Below are 13,186 nucleotides of genomic sequence, written 5' to 3' on the forward strand. Positions count from 1 at the left end.
TCTAACCAGGGTCGGATGCGCGCTGTTCAAGTGGTACATCATTTGAGTCGTGGCCGTGTTGTACTTATACACAGCTTCGCAGTGTTTGCAGTGAACTAAGTCATTTTTTAAATCAAAATGATCCCACGCCACACTTCGCCGTGACCTCGTCCTCTTCATGATTACATTTGAAGTAGACGGAAACTCAGGAGGGCTGAGATCCTCCCAGTGGCTTTTTTTCAAACATTGCCCCCGTGTGGTAAAATGTTTAATTGCTTCCACATAATTAATTTCATTCCTCATGACCCACACTACGCAACAGAACCTGCATTAGTTTTATCGATGAAAAATGAATGTCATCGACGAAATCCTTAATAATAAATGAATCGATCGTCGAGTAATCATGCCCATCCCTATTATGTACCACAGTCTTTTAAAGTAGCTGTAATAAAACCTCTTCTTAAAAAGCCCAGTCTTGATCCTAGACCTATATCTAACCTTCCTTTTCTCTCTAAGAGCCTACTCACACTGTCCTTTTGGCCGCGGCCAAAACCGTTTTTTCAGCTAAAGCCTAGTACCTTTAAGCAGTGTGAGTAGACCCGCTCCGCGCTCAACTGCGGCCAGCGGACCGTCCATGGCCCGCTTGAAAGAGGTGGGCTTTAGCGGAGCCGTTTGCACATGTACGAGCACGAGCGTGCGCACGTGTGCGAGCACGAGCACGAGCCCTACGGCAGTAGCGTTATGTCCGCCTGTTCGGACATGTTAATAGAAGGACGGACCATGCACGGACATTTAAAAACAACAACAATGGCGGTGAAAGGTTCACATTGGTGTGGTGCGGAGGTGGAGTGTTTACTGCAGATTTGGTCGGATGAAAATATTCAAAAACAGTCGACAAGACGCACAAAAACTCAGAGGTCTATGGAAAGATTTGTAAACAAAGCCACACACACGCGATCAATGCGTGTGACGTGTTACGGCGTGATGGCGTATGGACAGCAAGAAGCATTGGCCGGCCCTGGCAGTGTGAGTACAAACGGGGCTGGGGCGCGGGGGGAGAGGGAGGGGGGACAAGTACCCTAAAGTCCGGGTCTCGGTCCGGGAGGACAGTGTGAGTACGCTCTAAGATCCTCGAGAAATTAGTTGTCAATCAGTTGTGTGACTTTTTACATAATAATGAGATATTTGAGGATTTCCAGTCAGGATTTAGAGCAATTCATAGCACTGAGACAGCACTGGTGAAAATTACTAACGACCTTCTAATAGCTTCAGACAAAGGACTCGTCTCTGTGCTTGTCTTACTAGATCTTAGTGCTGCCTTCAATTCTATTGACCATCACATCCTGCTACAGAGACTTGAGCATCTTATTGGCATTAAAGGAACCGCACTGAGCTGGTTTAAGTCATATTTATCAGATAGATCTCAGTTTGTACATGTTAATGACAAATCCTCCATGCACACTAAAGTTAGTCACGGAGTCCCACAGGGTTCTGTCCTTGGACAGATTCTTTTCACCTTATATATGCTTCCCTTAGGAAATATTATAAGGAAGCACTCCATAAATTTTCATTGTTATGCTGATGATACACAATTATATTTGTCGATCAAACCAGAAGAAACCCATCAGTTAGATAAACTTCAAATGTGCATTAAGGAAATAAAAAGCTGGATGACCTGCAATTTTCTGATGTTAACTCAGACAAAACTGAAGTTATTGTACTTGGCCCCAAAGGCCTCCGAAACTCAATAGCTAAAGACATTGTTACTCTGGATGATGTTGTGTTGTCCTCCAGCACCACAGTAAGGAATCTGGGTGTTATTTTTGATCAGGATATGTCCTTCGATTCTCACATAAAACTAACAAGGACTGCATATTTTCACCTGCGTAATATTGCAAAAATTAGGAACATTGTGTCTCAGAAAGATGCAGAGAAACTTGTCCATGCATTTCTTACTGCTAGGCTGGACTATTGCAACTCCTTATTATCAGGCTGCTCCAATAAGCCTGTTAAGAGTCTCGTGTACTAACTAAAACAAATAGAAGAGAACATATTTCTCCTGTATTAGCTTCTCTGCACTGGCTACCTGTAAAATCTAGAATAGAATTTAAAATCCTTCTCCTTACGTACAAAGCTCTTATTGGTCAGGCTCCGTCATATCTTAAAGAGATCATAGTACCGCATCACCCAACTAGATCTCTACGCTCTGAGAATGCAGGGCTACTCGTCGTTCCTAGAGTCTCCAAAAGTAGAAGTGGTGGCAGAGCCTTCAGCTACCAAGCTCCTCTCCTGTGGAACAAACTCCCAAATGTTATTCGGGAGGCAGACACTGTCCCCTTATTTAAGAGTAAACTTAAAACTTTCCTTTTTGATAAAAGCTTACAGCTCTGGCTTACGATAAGACTTTATTCTGCTTAATTAGAATTAGATGTTTATGTTAGCAATGCTTCAAAGACACAAGGTCTTTGCACGCTTATTAACACTATTTTAACTAGAACTGTATCTAAACAGATTACACACACACAGAACTTGGACTTGGCTTTTAGATCAATGAGGGAGATCCCAATAGCATTGGTACCTGTGTGACCAAAATTTCACACATCTGTGAGGAGTGGAACGAACTCCCAAATCCTTCAACTGACTAAACTATTACATTTATTGGTGCATAACCCTAAATTAATAGATAAGTATATTGGACACCCTGACGGCCGTGGCAGAGAGGAGGATGCTGTTCAGGCTCCAGTCTATGCTGGACAATGTCACCCTCTCTACGACACACTGGCCCAGCAGAGGAGCACCTTCAGCAGAAGACTCCTCGCACCCAGATGCACCACAGGAAATCTTTCCTGCCGGTGGTCATTAAACTATACAATGCATCCCTTGGAGAGTCTGTCACCCCCTCTCGGTAATTCAGACTCAACCACAGACAATCTCTGATCATGTATATCCTTCACTACTGTAAATATTAATTTATTATTTATTAATTTCTGTTAATTCAAATTCAAGTCTTTTCTAATATATATTAAGTCTGTATAATATTTGTTGTTTGTAGATCTGCAGTTACAAACAAGTAATAAAAACAATTTTATTCTGATTATGATTTTTTATGAGACTTAATATTATCTTTAACTTTACCTCTTTGATGGTGGTGCTCTGAGGTACTCTAGTTTAACTAGAGTAATTTTATTATTATCGTTGATAAATATTTCTGGAAGCTAATATTAATTGATAAAGATAAGTTTATTGAGAATACTCACTAATAATCTGGTTGTGAGTGAATGCCCTACACTGTTACATAGCTTAACACATACATGTATTAGTTCTAAACAATGGGGATACACCAGAAACAATGCTGATGGAGATGCAGTGGAAACATGGGCTAGAACCAACCAGCTGAACAACCAAAGTCCTTTAAAAGTGGGCGATGGAAAGCCGGCTACAACCCTTATATTGAATATGTCAGCCATAGCATCTCCGGATTGAGCAAGACGCTGGTACTGAAGCCAGTGGCAAAAACCCAACACCGCCCTATTGGCTCATCCGAAAAATCAGCAATAAACCATGACCAAGCAACAGTATAGCATCATGGCCAACCAAGTTGCGTATCAGTTGCTGCTCAACGGAAATCCACCACTAAACAGCCAAGACCAAAGGTTGACGGACTTCAACACCCCCAAAACACCGGACTGACCTTGCCGTTTGCCCATGAAGAGCTCAATATCAGCATCAAAGCCCTCAAGACTGACAAAGCCATCAACCTGGATATCAACATAATATATCAACCAATATCTTCACAGAGGAGATCAAGCAGTTTGGACCTCTGACACGAAAGTGGATCCTTGAGCTAATAGACAACTGCATGCTGACAAGAAACATCCCAGAGATCTGGAGGAAAACCAAAATCTTTGCTCTTCTAAAACCTGGTAAAGATCCAACATATGCAAAGAGTTTCCGACCAATCTCCCTGCCATGGCACCCGTACAAGCTGTTTGAGCACCAGATCCTCAACAGGCTTGGCCCAGTCGTTGAACCATCCATCATCCCTCAACAAGCTGCATTCCAGTCTGGCAAATCCACAATAAGTAAACTTTTGAATCTCACACAGCATATTGAAGACAGGTTCCAGAAATGACTGGTGACAAGAGCCATCTTTGTTAATCTGTCTGCGGCGTACAACACTGTGAACCACCACCTCCTACTGAAAAGGATCTTGGAGAATACCAAAGACCTGGCACTCATGGACCTCATCAGGGACCCCCTGAAAGATCGAAGCTTCAACAAGCAAAGTTACTGGTGACGACAACGGAATGGCCTGCCTCAAAATAGTGTGCTGGCTCCACTATTATACTGTATAACATCTACACCAACGACCAACCAGTGCACCAGAACAATGAGCGCTTCATCTATGCCGAGGACCTCTGTCATGCCAGAGAGCATGTTTGAAGCTGAAGAAGAGAATCTCACCTCAGCCCTAGATGAGCTACACCTCTACTACGAACGCAACCACCTACATGCAGACCCTGCTAAGACCCAAGCCTGCTCTTTCCAACTTAGGATCTGGGAAGCAAACAGACCCCTTAACATCACACGGTCTGGCACACCTCTTGAGCATTGCACCAACCTTGTCTACCTTGGTGTAACAATGGATCGCACTCTCTCCTATAAGGAACATGTAAAAAAACACCAAACTTAAAGTTAACTCCCAAAATAACATTCTCCGGAAGTCCAAATAGGGAGAAACAGCACACACATTAAGATTCACTGCTCTGACCCTGTGCTACTCCTCTGCGGAGTATGCGTGATCCTGTTTGGGAGAGATCATCATATGCCAATAAGGTAGACACCTGCTGCTTAATCACTGGCTGTTTTAAGCCCACCAATATAAACAACCTGCACCTCCTCGCTGGCATTGCCCCAGCTGATGTAAGGCGGGAAGACGCCAGCCGAGTAGAGATGACCAAGGCCACCAGTGATGACATATTTAACACTAGTACAAAAATGCATGTTTCAAATGTAAATTCTGAACATGCCATCACCATCAACAGAAGCACCTACATCTTATACCTCAGATTGAGACGGAACTCTTCAGTGCTAAAATTTGACATAATGTCAAGAGGTCTAATAAAATAATGACTTGTTTATAATTGCTTTAATCTACATGTACACATAAATTTGATAGCTGCATTCCAGTTTAAGCAGGGGGTACAAAAAGAAACCTACCAGTGTTGGTATATCCAAGAAGCGTGGATACTTTTGCAAGATTTCCTCGATGGTGGGTGAATGTTTGGTTATCCACAATCTGCGATCTGTTTTCTGCATCACTGATTTAATTGAGGAAATCTTTTCTGCAGAAGGCCTCAGCATTTTCATCAGGTTGATGAACTCCCTTTCTTTTTTATTTTATACAGTAAATATATTACATATTGCTCCTTTAAATTACAATTACAGAATATAATTGAATGGAAGTAGAGCTGGTGTGAGCAATTCAGTTTGTTTTAAACCAGCCTAAGAGATGAAATCACACTGTTAAAATTAGCCAATAAAGTATCACCCATACTGTCATAAATACAGTAAGCCACAAAATATCTCTAGTATAGACCAAGTAGGATTTCTACCTTACCTTAAAATTGAGGCTACTTGGATAAAATCATAACACAAAGAAATCTTTAAAATAAACAAAACAACTAGCCGTTTTTTTTTTCTTTTAAAATTTACATAAGAAGTCCTTACTGTCAAATGTGTGATTAAAAGCAACCGTCACCAAAAACACGTGGCCTTTATCATGCAAATGAGAACGTCTGTATACTTTATACCCCATTGCAATTCATACTCTTACAACATTCACAATTACATTCAATGCACATATGCTGTACATTAGGGCTGTGCAATATGACGTCAAAAAAACATCTATAATTTCATATTTTGCTCTATCATTGTTGCGGTGTCATAAATCATGCACTTTACTGACTGAGGGGTGTGAAAGAGAGTGAAAAGTCGCTCCGTGCATTAGTAGCATGGTCATAGACCGCATTTCTCTCTTCATTACATCGCCAGAAAACAACTGTAACACACACACACAGACCAGTCGACACACACCAGATGCACGACACACATGCTCCATTTGTGACTCCGGTCGCAGTGTTTCGGTGAAACTGATAAATGATCGGCATATTACAGGTAATTAACAGTCTGACACAGTGCCATGAAAGTGAAACTACATCTACAGGCTCAGCCTGTTGCTGTGATTTTGTCATGTGGGAGGGGCTAGGGTTTCATGCCGTTCGTAAGCAGGGTATTATGGGAAGGTGGTGTGTTTTTTTCAGGGGTTCAGCCGTGTGTGACCGTCTCTACAATTACGAGTATTGCATGGAGTTTTTCCCTTTAAGAAGCAAGAAGGTCACAGGTTCGCATCCCGACCTCGGCCTTTCTGTGCGGAGTTTGCATGTTCTCCCCGTGTCTGCATGGGTTTTCTCCGGGTACTCCGGTTTCCTCCCACAATCCAAAGACATGCATGTGTTCGGTTAATTGATGAGTCTGAAATTGCCCGTAGGTGTGAATGGTTGTCTGTCTCTGTTCGTCTCTCTGTGCCCTGTGATAGACTGGCGTCCTGTCCAGGGTGTACCCCGCCCTACGCCCGATGTCAGCTGGGATCGGCTCCAGCACCCCCGCGACCCCGGGATAAGCGGTTGAAGATGAATGAATGAATGAATTCTTCCAACGTGTTCCTGATCATTTTTAAGTGTTACCTCAACAGAGCTATCGCCAAGGGAGGTCCACCTACTACAGTCCGAGGGTCTGCTAATTTAAGTTTGGTAACACTGGGGGCTCATCCGAAATCGTCTGGAAGTGAGAAATTTTGTTTTTTTAAATTCATCAAGCAGAAAGAGAAAACTGCAGAGAAAGAGACGGCGCTCAGCAGCGACAGTGGCCACACAGCACAAAACGAAATGGCAACACGCACGGAAAACAACACCACCAGCGAAGACGGAGCAGAGGTAATCAACACATGACGCAGCAAGAATCCGTTTGTGACGGACATGACAGTGACTTTTGGAACTAACATAGCGGATGACAGGTGCGCCACCACTGACTACAGCTGAAGTCCAGCTAATCCCTTCGTAACTAGCTTGGAGCTAACAAAGACCGCTAATGGAGTAGTTGTCCCCAAGTTAGCATCGCCATACACTGCAGGACCAGGCTTATGACCACATTACCCCAAGAACTGTACATTCCCCAGTTAGAGCAGGTTGCAACTGGTTTGGAGGTATTTACCAATACCCTGGCCGACGCTGAGCTTGTGCAGAAACTCCTGGAGGAAAAGCCGAGCACCCTGGCAGGAGACTACAACATAGCTTACAGGTATGAGACCACCGGAAGAGCCGTTTTGGAGGTTGCACAGCTAATGAGGTCAGGTGCTGCCAATGCAAATGAACGGAAAACAAGAGCAGCTATAGTACGTGAAGATGATAACAGGCTCCACTTGCTTAGCAATAATAGGAGAAAGTTCTACGGCGGCGAAGGAAAAGTGTTCTATCACAGATCCTACTACCCCAGGCTGGCAGAGGTGATTGCATCTGAGTGGGTGTGCCGGTATGGGGCCCCACATTCACTGCATAGTGACCAGGGCACCAACTTCCAACAGTCTGTTGCAGATTGAAAAGACACACACCACCCCTTTTCGGCCCCAATCGGACGGCCAAGTGGAGTGCTTTAATGCGACACTACAGGAGATCTTGGCCACTACAGCTGATGGATGCCACTGGGACTGGGATCTGATGATTCCTTATGCTACCATGGCTTATCGGGCAACTAAGCACAGCTCCACTGGACTGTCCCCTAATATGATGCTCTTCGCATGCAAAATTACTGAACCTATTGATCTGGTTGCGGGCCAACCCCCAGACAGCAACAGTGTTGTTCCTCTCCCAGATTATGTCATGCAGCTCCGGGAACGCTTACAGCTCTGCCACCAGCTTGCCCAAGAAACTGGGGCGTTCTGCAGAACGTGCTAAGAGGCAGTATAACAAAAACATTTGCCAAATCCAATACAAGGTCGGGGATGCAGTGTGGCATTTGATCAAAGGCACCAAGGCAATGAAGAACAAGGTGAAAAAAGGGTCCCTACTTCATCGGCCTGCTTGGTGACTTGGTTTATTGCATTCAGAAAACCCAGAGGTCAAAGGTCAAGGTCGTCCATCACAACAAACTTAAACCTTACTACTCCTAAATTCAGATTAAACTAAATGACTAAAGAGGAGGGAGTTAGCTAGCGTTAGTAAAGTCAAAAATTCTGATTAAACTAAATGACTAAAGAGGAGGGAGTTAGCTAATGTTAGTAAAGTAAAGTCAAAAGTTCAGATTAAACTAAATGACTATAAAGGAGGCGTTAGCTAACGTTAGTAAAGTAAAGTCAAAAATTCAGATTAAACTAAATGACTAAAGAGGAGGGAGTTAGCTAACGTTAGTAAAGTCAAAAATTCAGATTAAACTAAATGCGGTGGTGGTTGGAAAGACTTCTGGGAAGAGAAGAGAAAAGAGGCAGGGGATGAAGATATCACCAGAGAAACAAATAAAAGTAAATTTAATGGCTGATAGGTCGTGGATAGTTTGTGTTTGATCACGAATATGTCGTCATGTTTTGCCAGGATAGCTGCATGTACGCGAAAGAAAAAAACAAAACGAACAATTTCATTGTGGGAACTAGCCTAAGTAACTTGGATGTATTACAGACAGACAGACAGACAGACAGACAGATAGACAGATAGACAGATAGATAGATAGATAGATAGATAGATAGATAGATAGACAGATACCAAGTTTGTCCAGGTCATCGTTATCGCCAAAGCAATTTCAGTCAAAAGCAAATGGACTTGGTTATTTGTCTAGGAAGACGTTTCACCTCTCATCCAAGAGGCTTCATCAGTTCATGTACACATCTGAACAGGCTGGGACTGGTCCTCCTGGACAAATAACCAAGTCCAGTTGCTTTTGACTGAAATTGCCATTGACATATTGAGACTATTTTGACTCAATAACATTTAGATAAACAACAACAATAACAATCAGAATAATTAACAGAAACCAAACTACATTATACTACCACATTTTCAATTTTGCTTCTTCTTCTCATTTTTTTATTTTGACAGTATGGCAGGTAGGTTGACAGTTTCACCCGCCAATCACAAAAGTTACCCGCATTTGGCGTGTGGGCGGGTGCCAATTTCATGCCCTGGTTGTGTATATTTACACTAGTGCCTGACAAGGGCATACATGCATGTTTTATCTCAAATGAGATTTGAATGCTTGATAGAAATGGGATAATAAAAACAAGAGGAGGCAATATTTCATCTGGGGCAGGCTGCTCCTTTTGTTCCACATTATTGGTACTGGTCAGTGGTCAACAACTCCCTGATGTCACGATTTCCCTTTTCTTTAGCTGAAAAGGTCACTGGCCAATGGTGCTTACAAAAGCTCTGGGTGCAGGTTCACCAACACATCTAAGACACAATAACTTATATAAAGATGCAAGGCGTCCTCCTAGCAGTCTATTAAAAGGACGAGGTGAGGGCCCCATCTATTATTTAGGGTCTGCTGACACGAGCAGGGAAGGGCATAGAAACGGCTCTCTGCAGCAGTCTGGGTTCATAGCCGTTGAAGGGTGCTTAATTAACCTCTTCCTCTTATAACAATGATATGACGATCATCCCTTTTGAAAAAAATATATACTTTATGTAATATTATGTGAATTTCTCATATCATAGAACATAAAGATTGCCATTACATTTGCACTACTGAGTGCAAGAATCAGTCCCATCTAAGATAATAGTCAGTCATTTTCTAGCTCTGTCACTATTATAATTCCCTTAAATCATACCAAAAGCCCGGTACTAACTGTGTAGGCTACATGTAGCGAGCGTGCACATACCGGTGGGTTTCTGAGGGCCAAGGTAAGACAAAGCAGCAGGGGATGAGCTGTGAGATGACAGCGGCACAAAAGCCTGGCGCTGCTCCGAACAAAGCGGGCTTTCCGGCAGCTTGATCCTCGCTCATTACTTTCCAACTTCGTCAGCATCGTTTCATACACTCAATCTGAATTTCAACTCGCTGGAAAAATCCACCGCTTAGATCCAAAGTTTTACACGTTGCCAGGCGGCATAGTTTATGCTAGACGGCGAGGGAGACGCGCACCCGGGAGTCGTTCAGAGTCACCGGATGCATTTTAACTGTGAATGGCCGCGCGTGCTTGACTGAATCAGAGCAGTGTTGCCTTCAGGTGGATCCGTGTACGTTTTGACCGTTTTTTTTTTTTCGTTTAAACCAATGAACGAGAAAGCGGAAATACCATGTTCTTTTCGTTATTTCGTTTTGAACTATAAACGAAAAAACGGCCGTTTTTCGTTTTTGTTGTCAAAATCAAAAAACGATAAATGAGAAAACCAAATTCAAATAAACGGCCTAATATTGTTTTTTCTATATGTATTTGCCTTTTTTAGGTTTGAGGAACGAAATGAAGGAAAGGAAGTCAGGTGACCCAAAAGTAAAATTAAATACTTCAAAATAAAAGCCAAGAGAATAGTAGAGAAAAATAATAATAGCCCATTAGATAGATAGATAGATAGATAGATAGATAGATAGATAGATAGATAGAGATTTGCTCATAGGCCTATAGTTATCCAGGTTATTGATACAGATGTATTGAATGATGTTCATTTCATCTGGTATTTGATGGTTTATTTGCACCCTTTTTAGGCCTGTATGTATTTCATGTGTATGTTCCTAATCATTTCAGAACCGCCCATACCTCCATGAAGAGAAGAGGATGTGTTGTGTAGCAATAAAAAAGGACTATTGAAAAAATAAAGAGGAATTGGTTTCTTCTTAACTAACACCCTTCGGTAGACCTGGCTTCACATCACCCGTCACAGCCCCACCAGTGCTCGATTTTGCACTTCGTCACTGTAACATATGATCATCATCATCTCTAAACCTGCATGTCCTAACTCTGCTGTCAACTTCTAAGCATCTTTGACAGCTCACATCAGAGAGGTATATCTAATGTAAGGTAGGCTATTTAGTCAAACAAATGACACTGATATAAACTGAGTGAACACTGTTTAGGAGTTAACTGTATGACATTGTATCAGCCTGAAACATGGAGAGCACAGATACTCACAAGAGATTTCTCACATCCACCTACTACCATCTAATACACTACAGTGTATCATGTGTTTATTTTCAGTGGCATGAATAAACTGTATGTTATCAGAATCATAGCGTAGCACGAATGAAATCAATGTGAATGCAAATACATTAATGCAAACACATCTCTAAAAATATATTTTGAGCAGAGAAAATAAAGTTAACCGCAACACTGTATATTGACTACATTGTGCCATATCTAGGTTGTCATGGGGTGTTTAACATATTTTATTGACTCAAACCTTAAAAAACCCCGGCCACACATTTAAGTTTGCAATATTTATCCCTCTACTCAGAAACTTTGCAGGATTTAGCCACTTGTGTGTATTTAGTATATGTATCATCAATACAATGTCTGTCAATTGGACTTGATAGGAAAATATGTTTAATCACTGATTGAATGAATACTTTTCCAATCTTCTAAACTAAAGACGGGTCTATTTACACACCGGTGTGAGCACTTACAAGGAGTCATGGTGGGTGAGTGGGTTTAGTACAAGTTGTAACAAGTTGTAAGTTGTAACTTATGGGTTGGGGTTTGAGACTAGTTTTTTGTCAGAATGCGATTATAAACTATGGACAGCGCTCATAGACGTCAATTGAAAAATTACAAAATCTGACCAGCAGATGTCAGACTGTATCTGAACCTAAATATCTACAGGTCAGAAATGGTCAGTAAATCAAAATAAATAACACAAAAATGATGTGTGGTTACAAGTCCGGATTACAAGTAACAGATTAAAAAAGAGACCATGCATGTTGTGGAAGCCATCATTTACTCAAATTTAACAAAGCAACACTAACACTTCAATAAAAACGAATATATACACATCAAAATGAACATTAGAACATGTCATGAAAGAAAAATGCAATACTATAGTAAAATAACACTGTGAATAAAAACAAGAACACAATTCCCAAAAACTATTCTGACACTACATCACGGAGGGCAGTCACCACCTCCTCCATGCCACTCAACACAAAAAAGTTTTGACGGAAGTCACTGTCCCTGCATTTCGGGCATTGAGGGGAATACAGCACCCACTGCTGAATACAAGCGGTGCACCCCACCAGGCTCCTGCAGCAGGGTGCAACAATGATGCCATCCATTGCTCCTGCAGGGAAAAAAATTTAAATATTTAGAATAGTTTTGGTCATTGTCTTTTACCTGCTAATTGGCCCAAACCCACTCAAACATATTGAATTCTTACGCATAATATTCACACCAGATTAAAATGTATTTGTCCATAAATATATCCCTCTCTGCAACAATGATGCAATCCATTGCTCCTGCAGGAAAAAAATGTAAATATTTAGAATAGTTTTGGTCATTGTCTTTTACCTGTTAATTGGCCCAAACCCACTCAAACATATTGAATTCTTACGCATAATATTCACACGAGATTAAAATGTATTTGTCCATAAATATATCCCTCTGTGCCTCTTTCCTTATTTGGACATACAAAGAGAGAATCTGGAACTAACCCCTGACTCCGGGGAAAGGCAGAAAAATTATGAATCAAATATATATTTTAGTAACTGAATAGTTACTGAGGATGTGCCTAACCTGCCTGTAATGATGAGCCAAACATGCTCTGAAATCAAAAGTATAACATGAAGGGGACAGTCTGTTATGAACCTAAACACTGTTCTGAGTCAGAGAGTGACCTGTCCGAACCTTTTTTATTATTATTCTGTCCTGGCTAATATGTGAGCTGTATTTGTAGACAGATAGCTATCAAGGAAGGGCAGTAGGCTTGAATCCAGGTTAAAAGCCTTTACTGAATCTTCTTTCTTATTTTGTAAAACTGCAACACAATGAAATACACACAATGTTACACTGGTTACGCCTTTCTTCTTAATTTTCAGGTTATAAATCAGGTAAGTACAACACACTATTAAATAAGGCAAACACACATCCTCTTTTACAGAATGCTATAATGGACCACACATTAACAAAGCATATGACACGAATGAGGCTTAACAATGAGCTAAATTAGCCATAGCA

General features: G+C 41.6%; 1 protein-coding gene across 1 annotated transcript in view; it reads right to left on the reverse strand.

Moving 5' to 3' along the window:
• LOC310949502 (BTB/POZ domain-containing protein 10-like) overlaps positions 1 to 10,131 on the reverse strand; it is a gene marked incomplete at its 3' end in the record, with an annotated part of 99,618 nt that extends 89,487 nt beyond the window's left edge. The window contains exon 1 of the mRNA XM_083916975.1: positions 9,905 to 10,131. Coding sequence (XP_083773101.1) covers positions 9,905 to 10,029 — 125 coding nt within the window. The 5' untranslated portion in view covers positions 10,030 to 10,131. The remainder of the gene's footprint in view (positions 1 to 9,904) is intronic.
• Between the last annotated feature and the right edge of the window lie 3,055 nt (positions 10,132 to 13,186).

The sequence above is a fragment of the Echiichthys vipera genome (genome assembly GCF_963691815.1).
Source record: "Echiichthys vipera genome assembly, chromosome: 7".
Lineage (NCBI taxonomy): Eukaryota > Metazoa > Chordata > Actinopteri > Perciformes > Trachinidae > Echiichthys > Echiichthys vipera.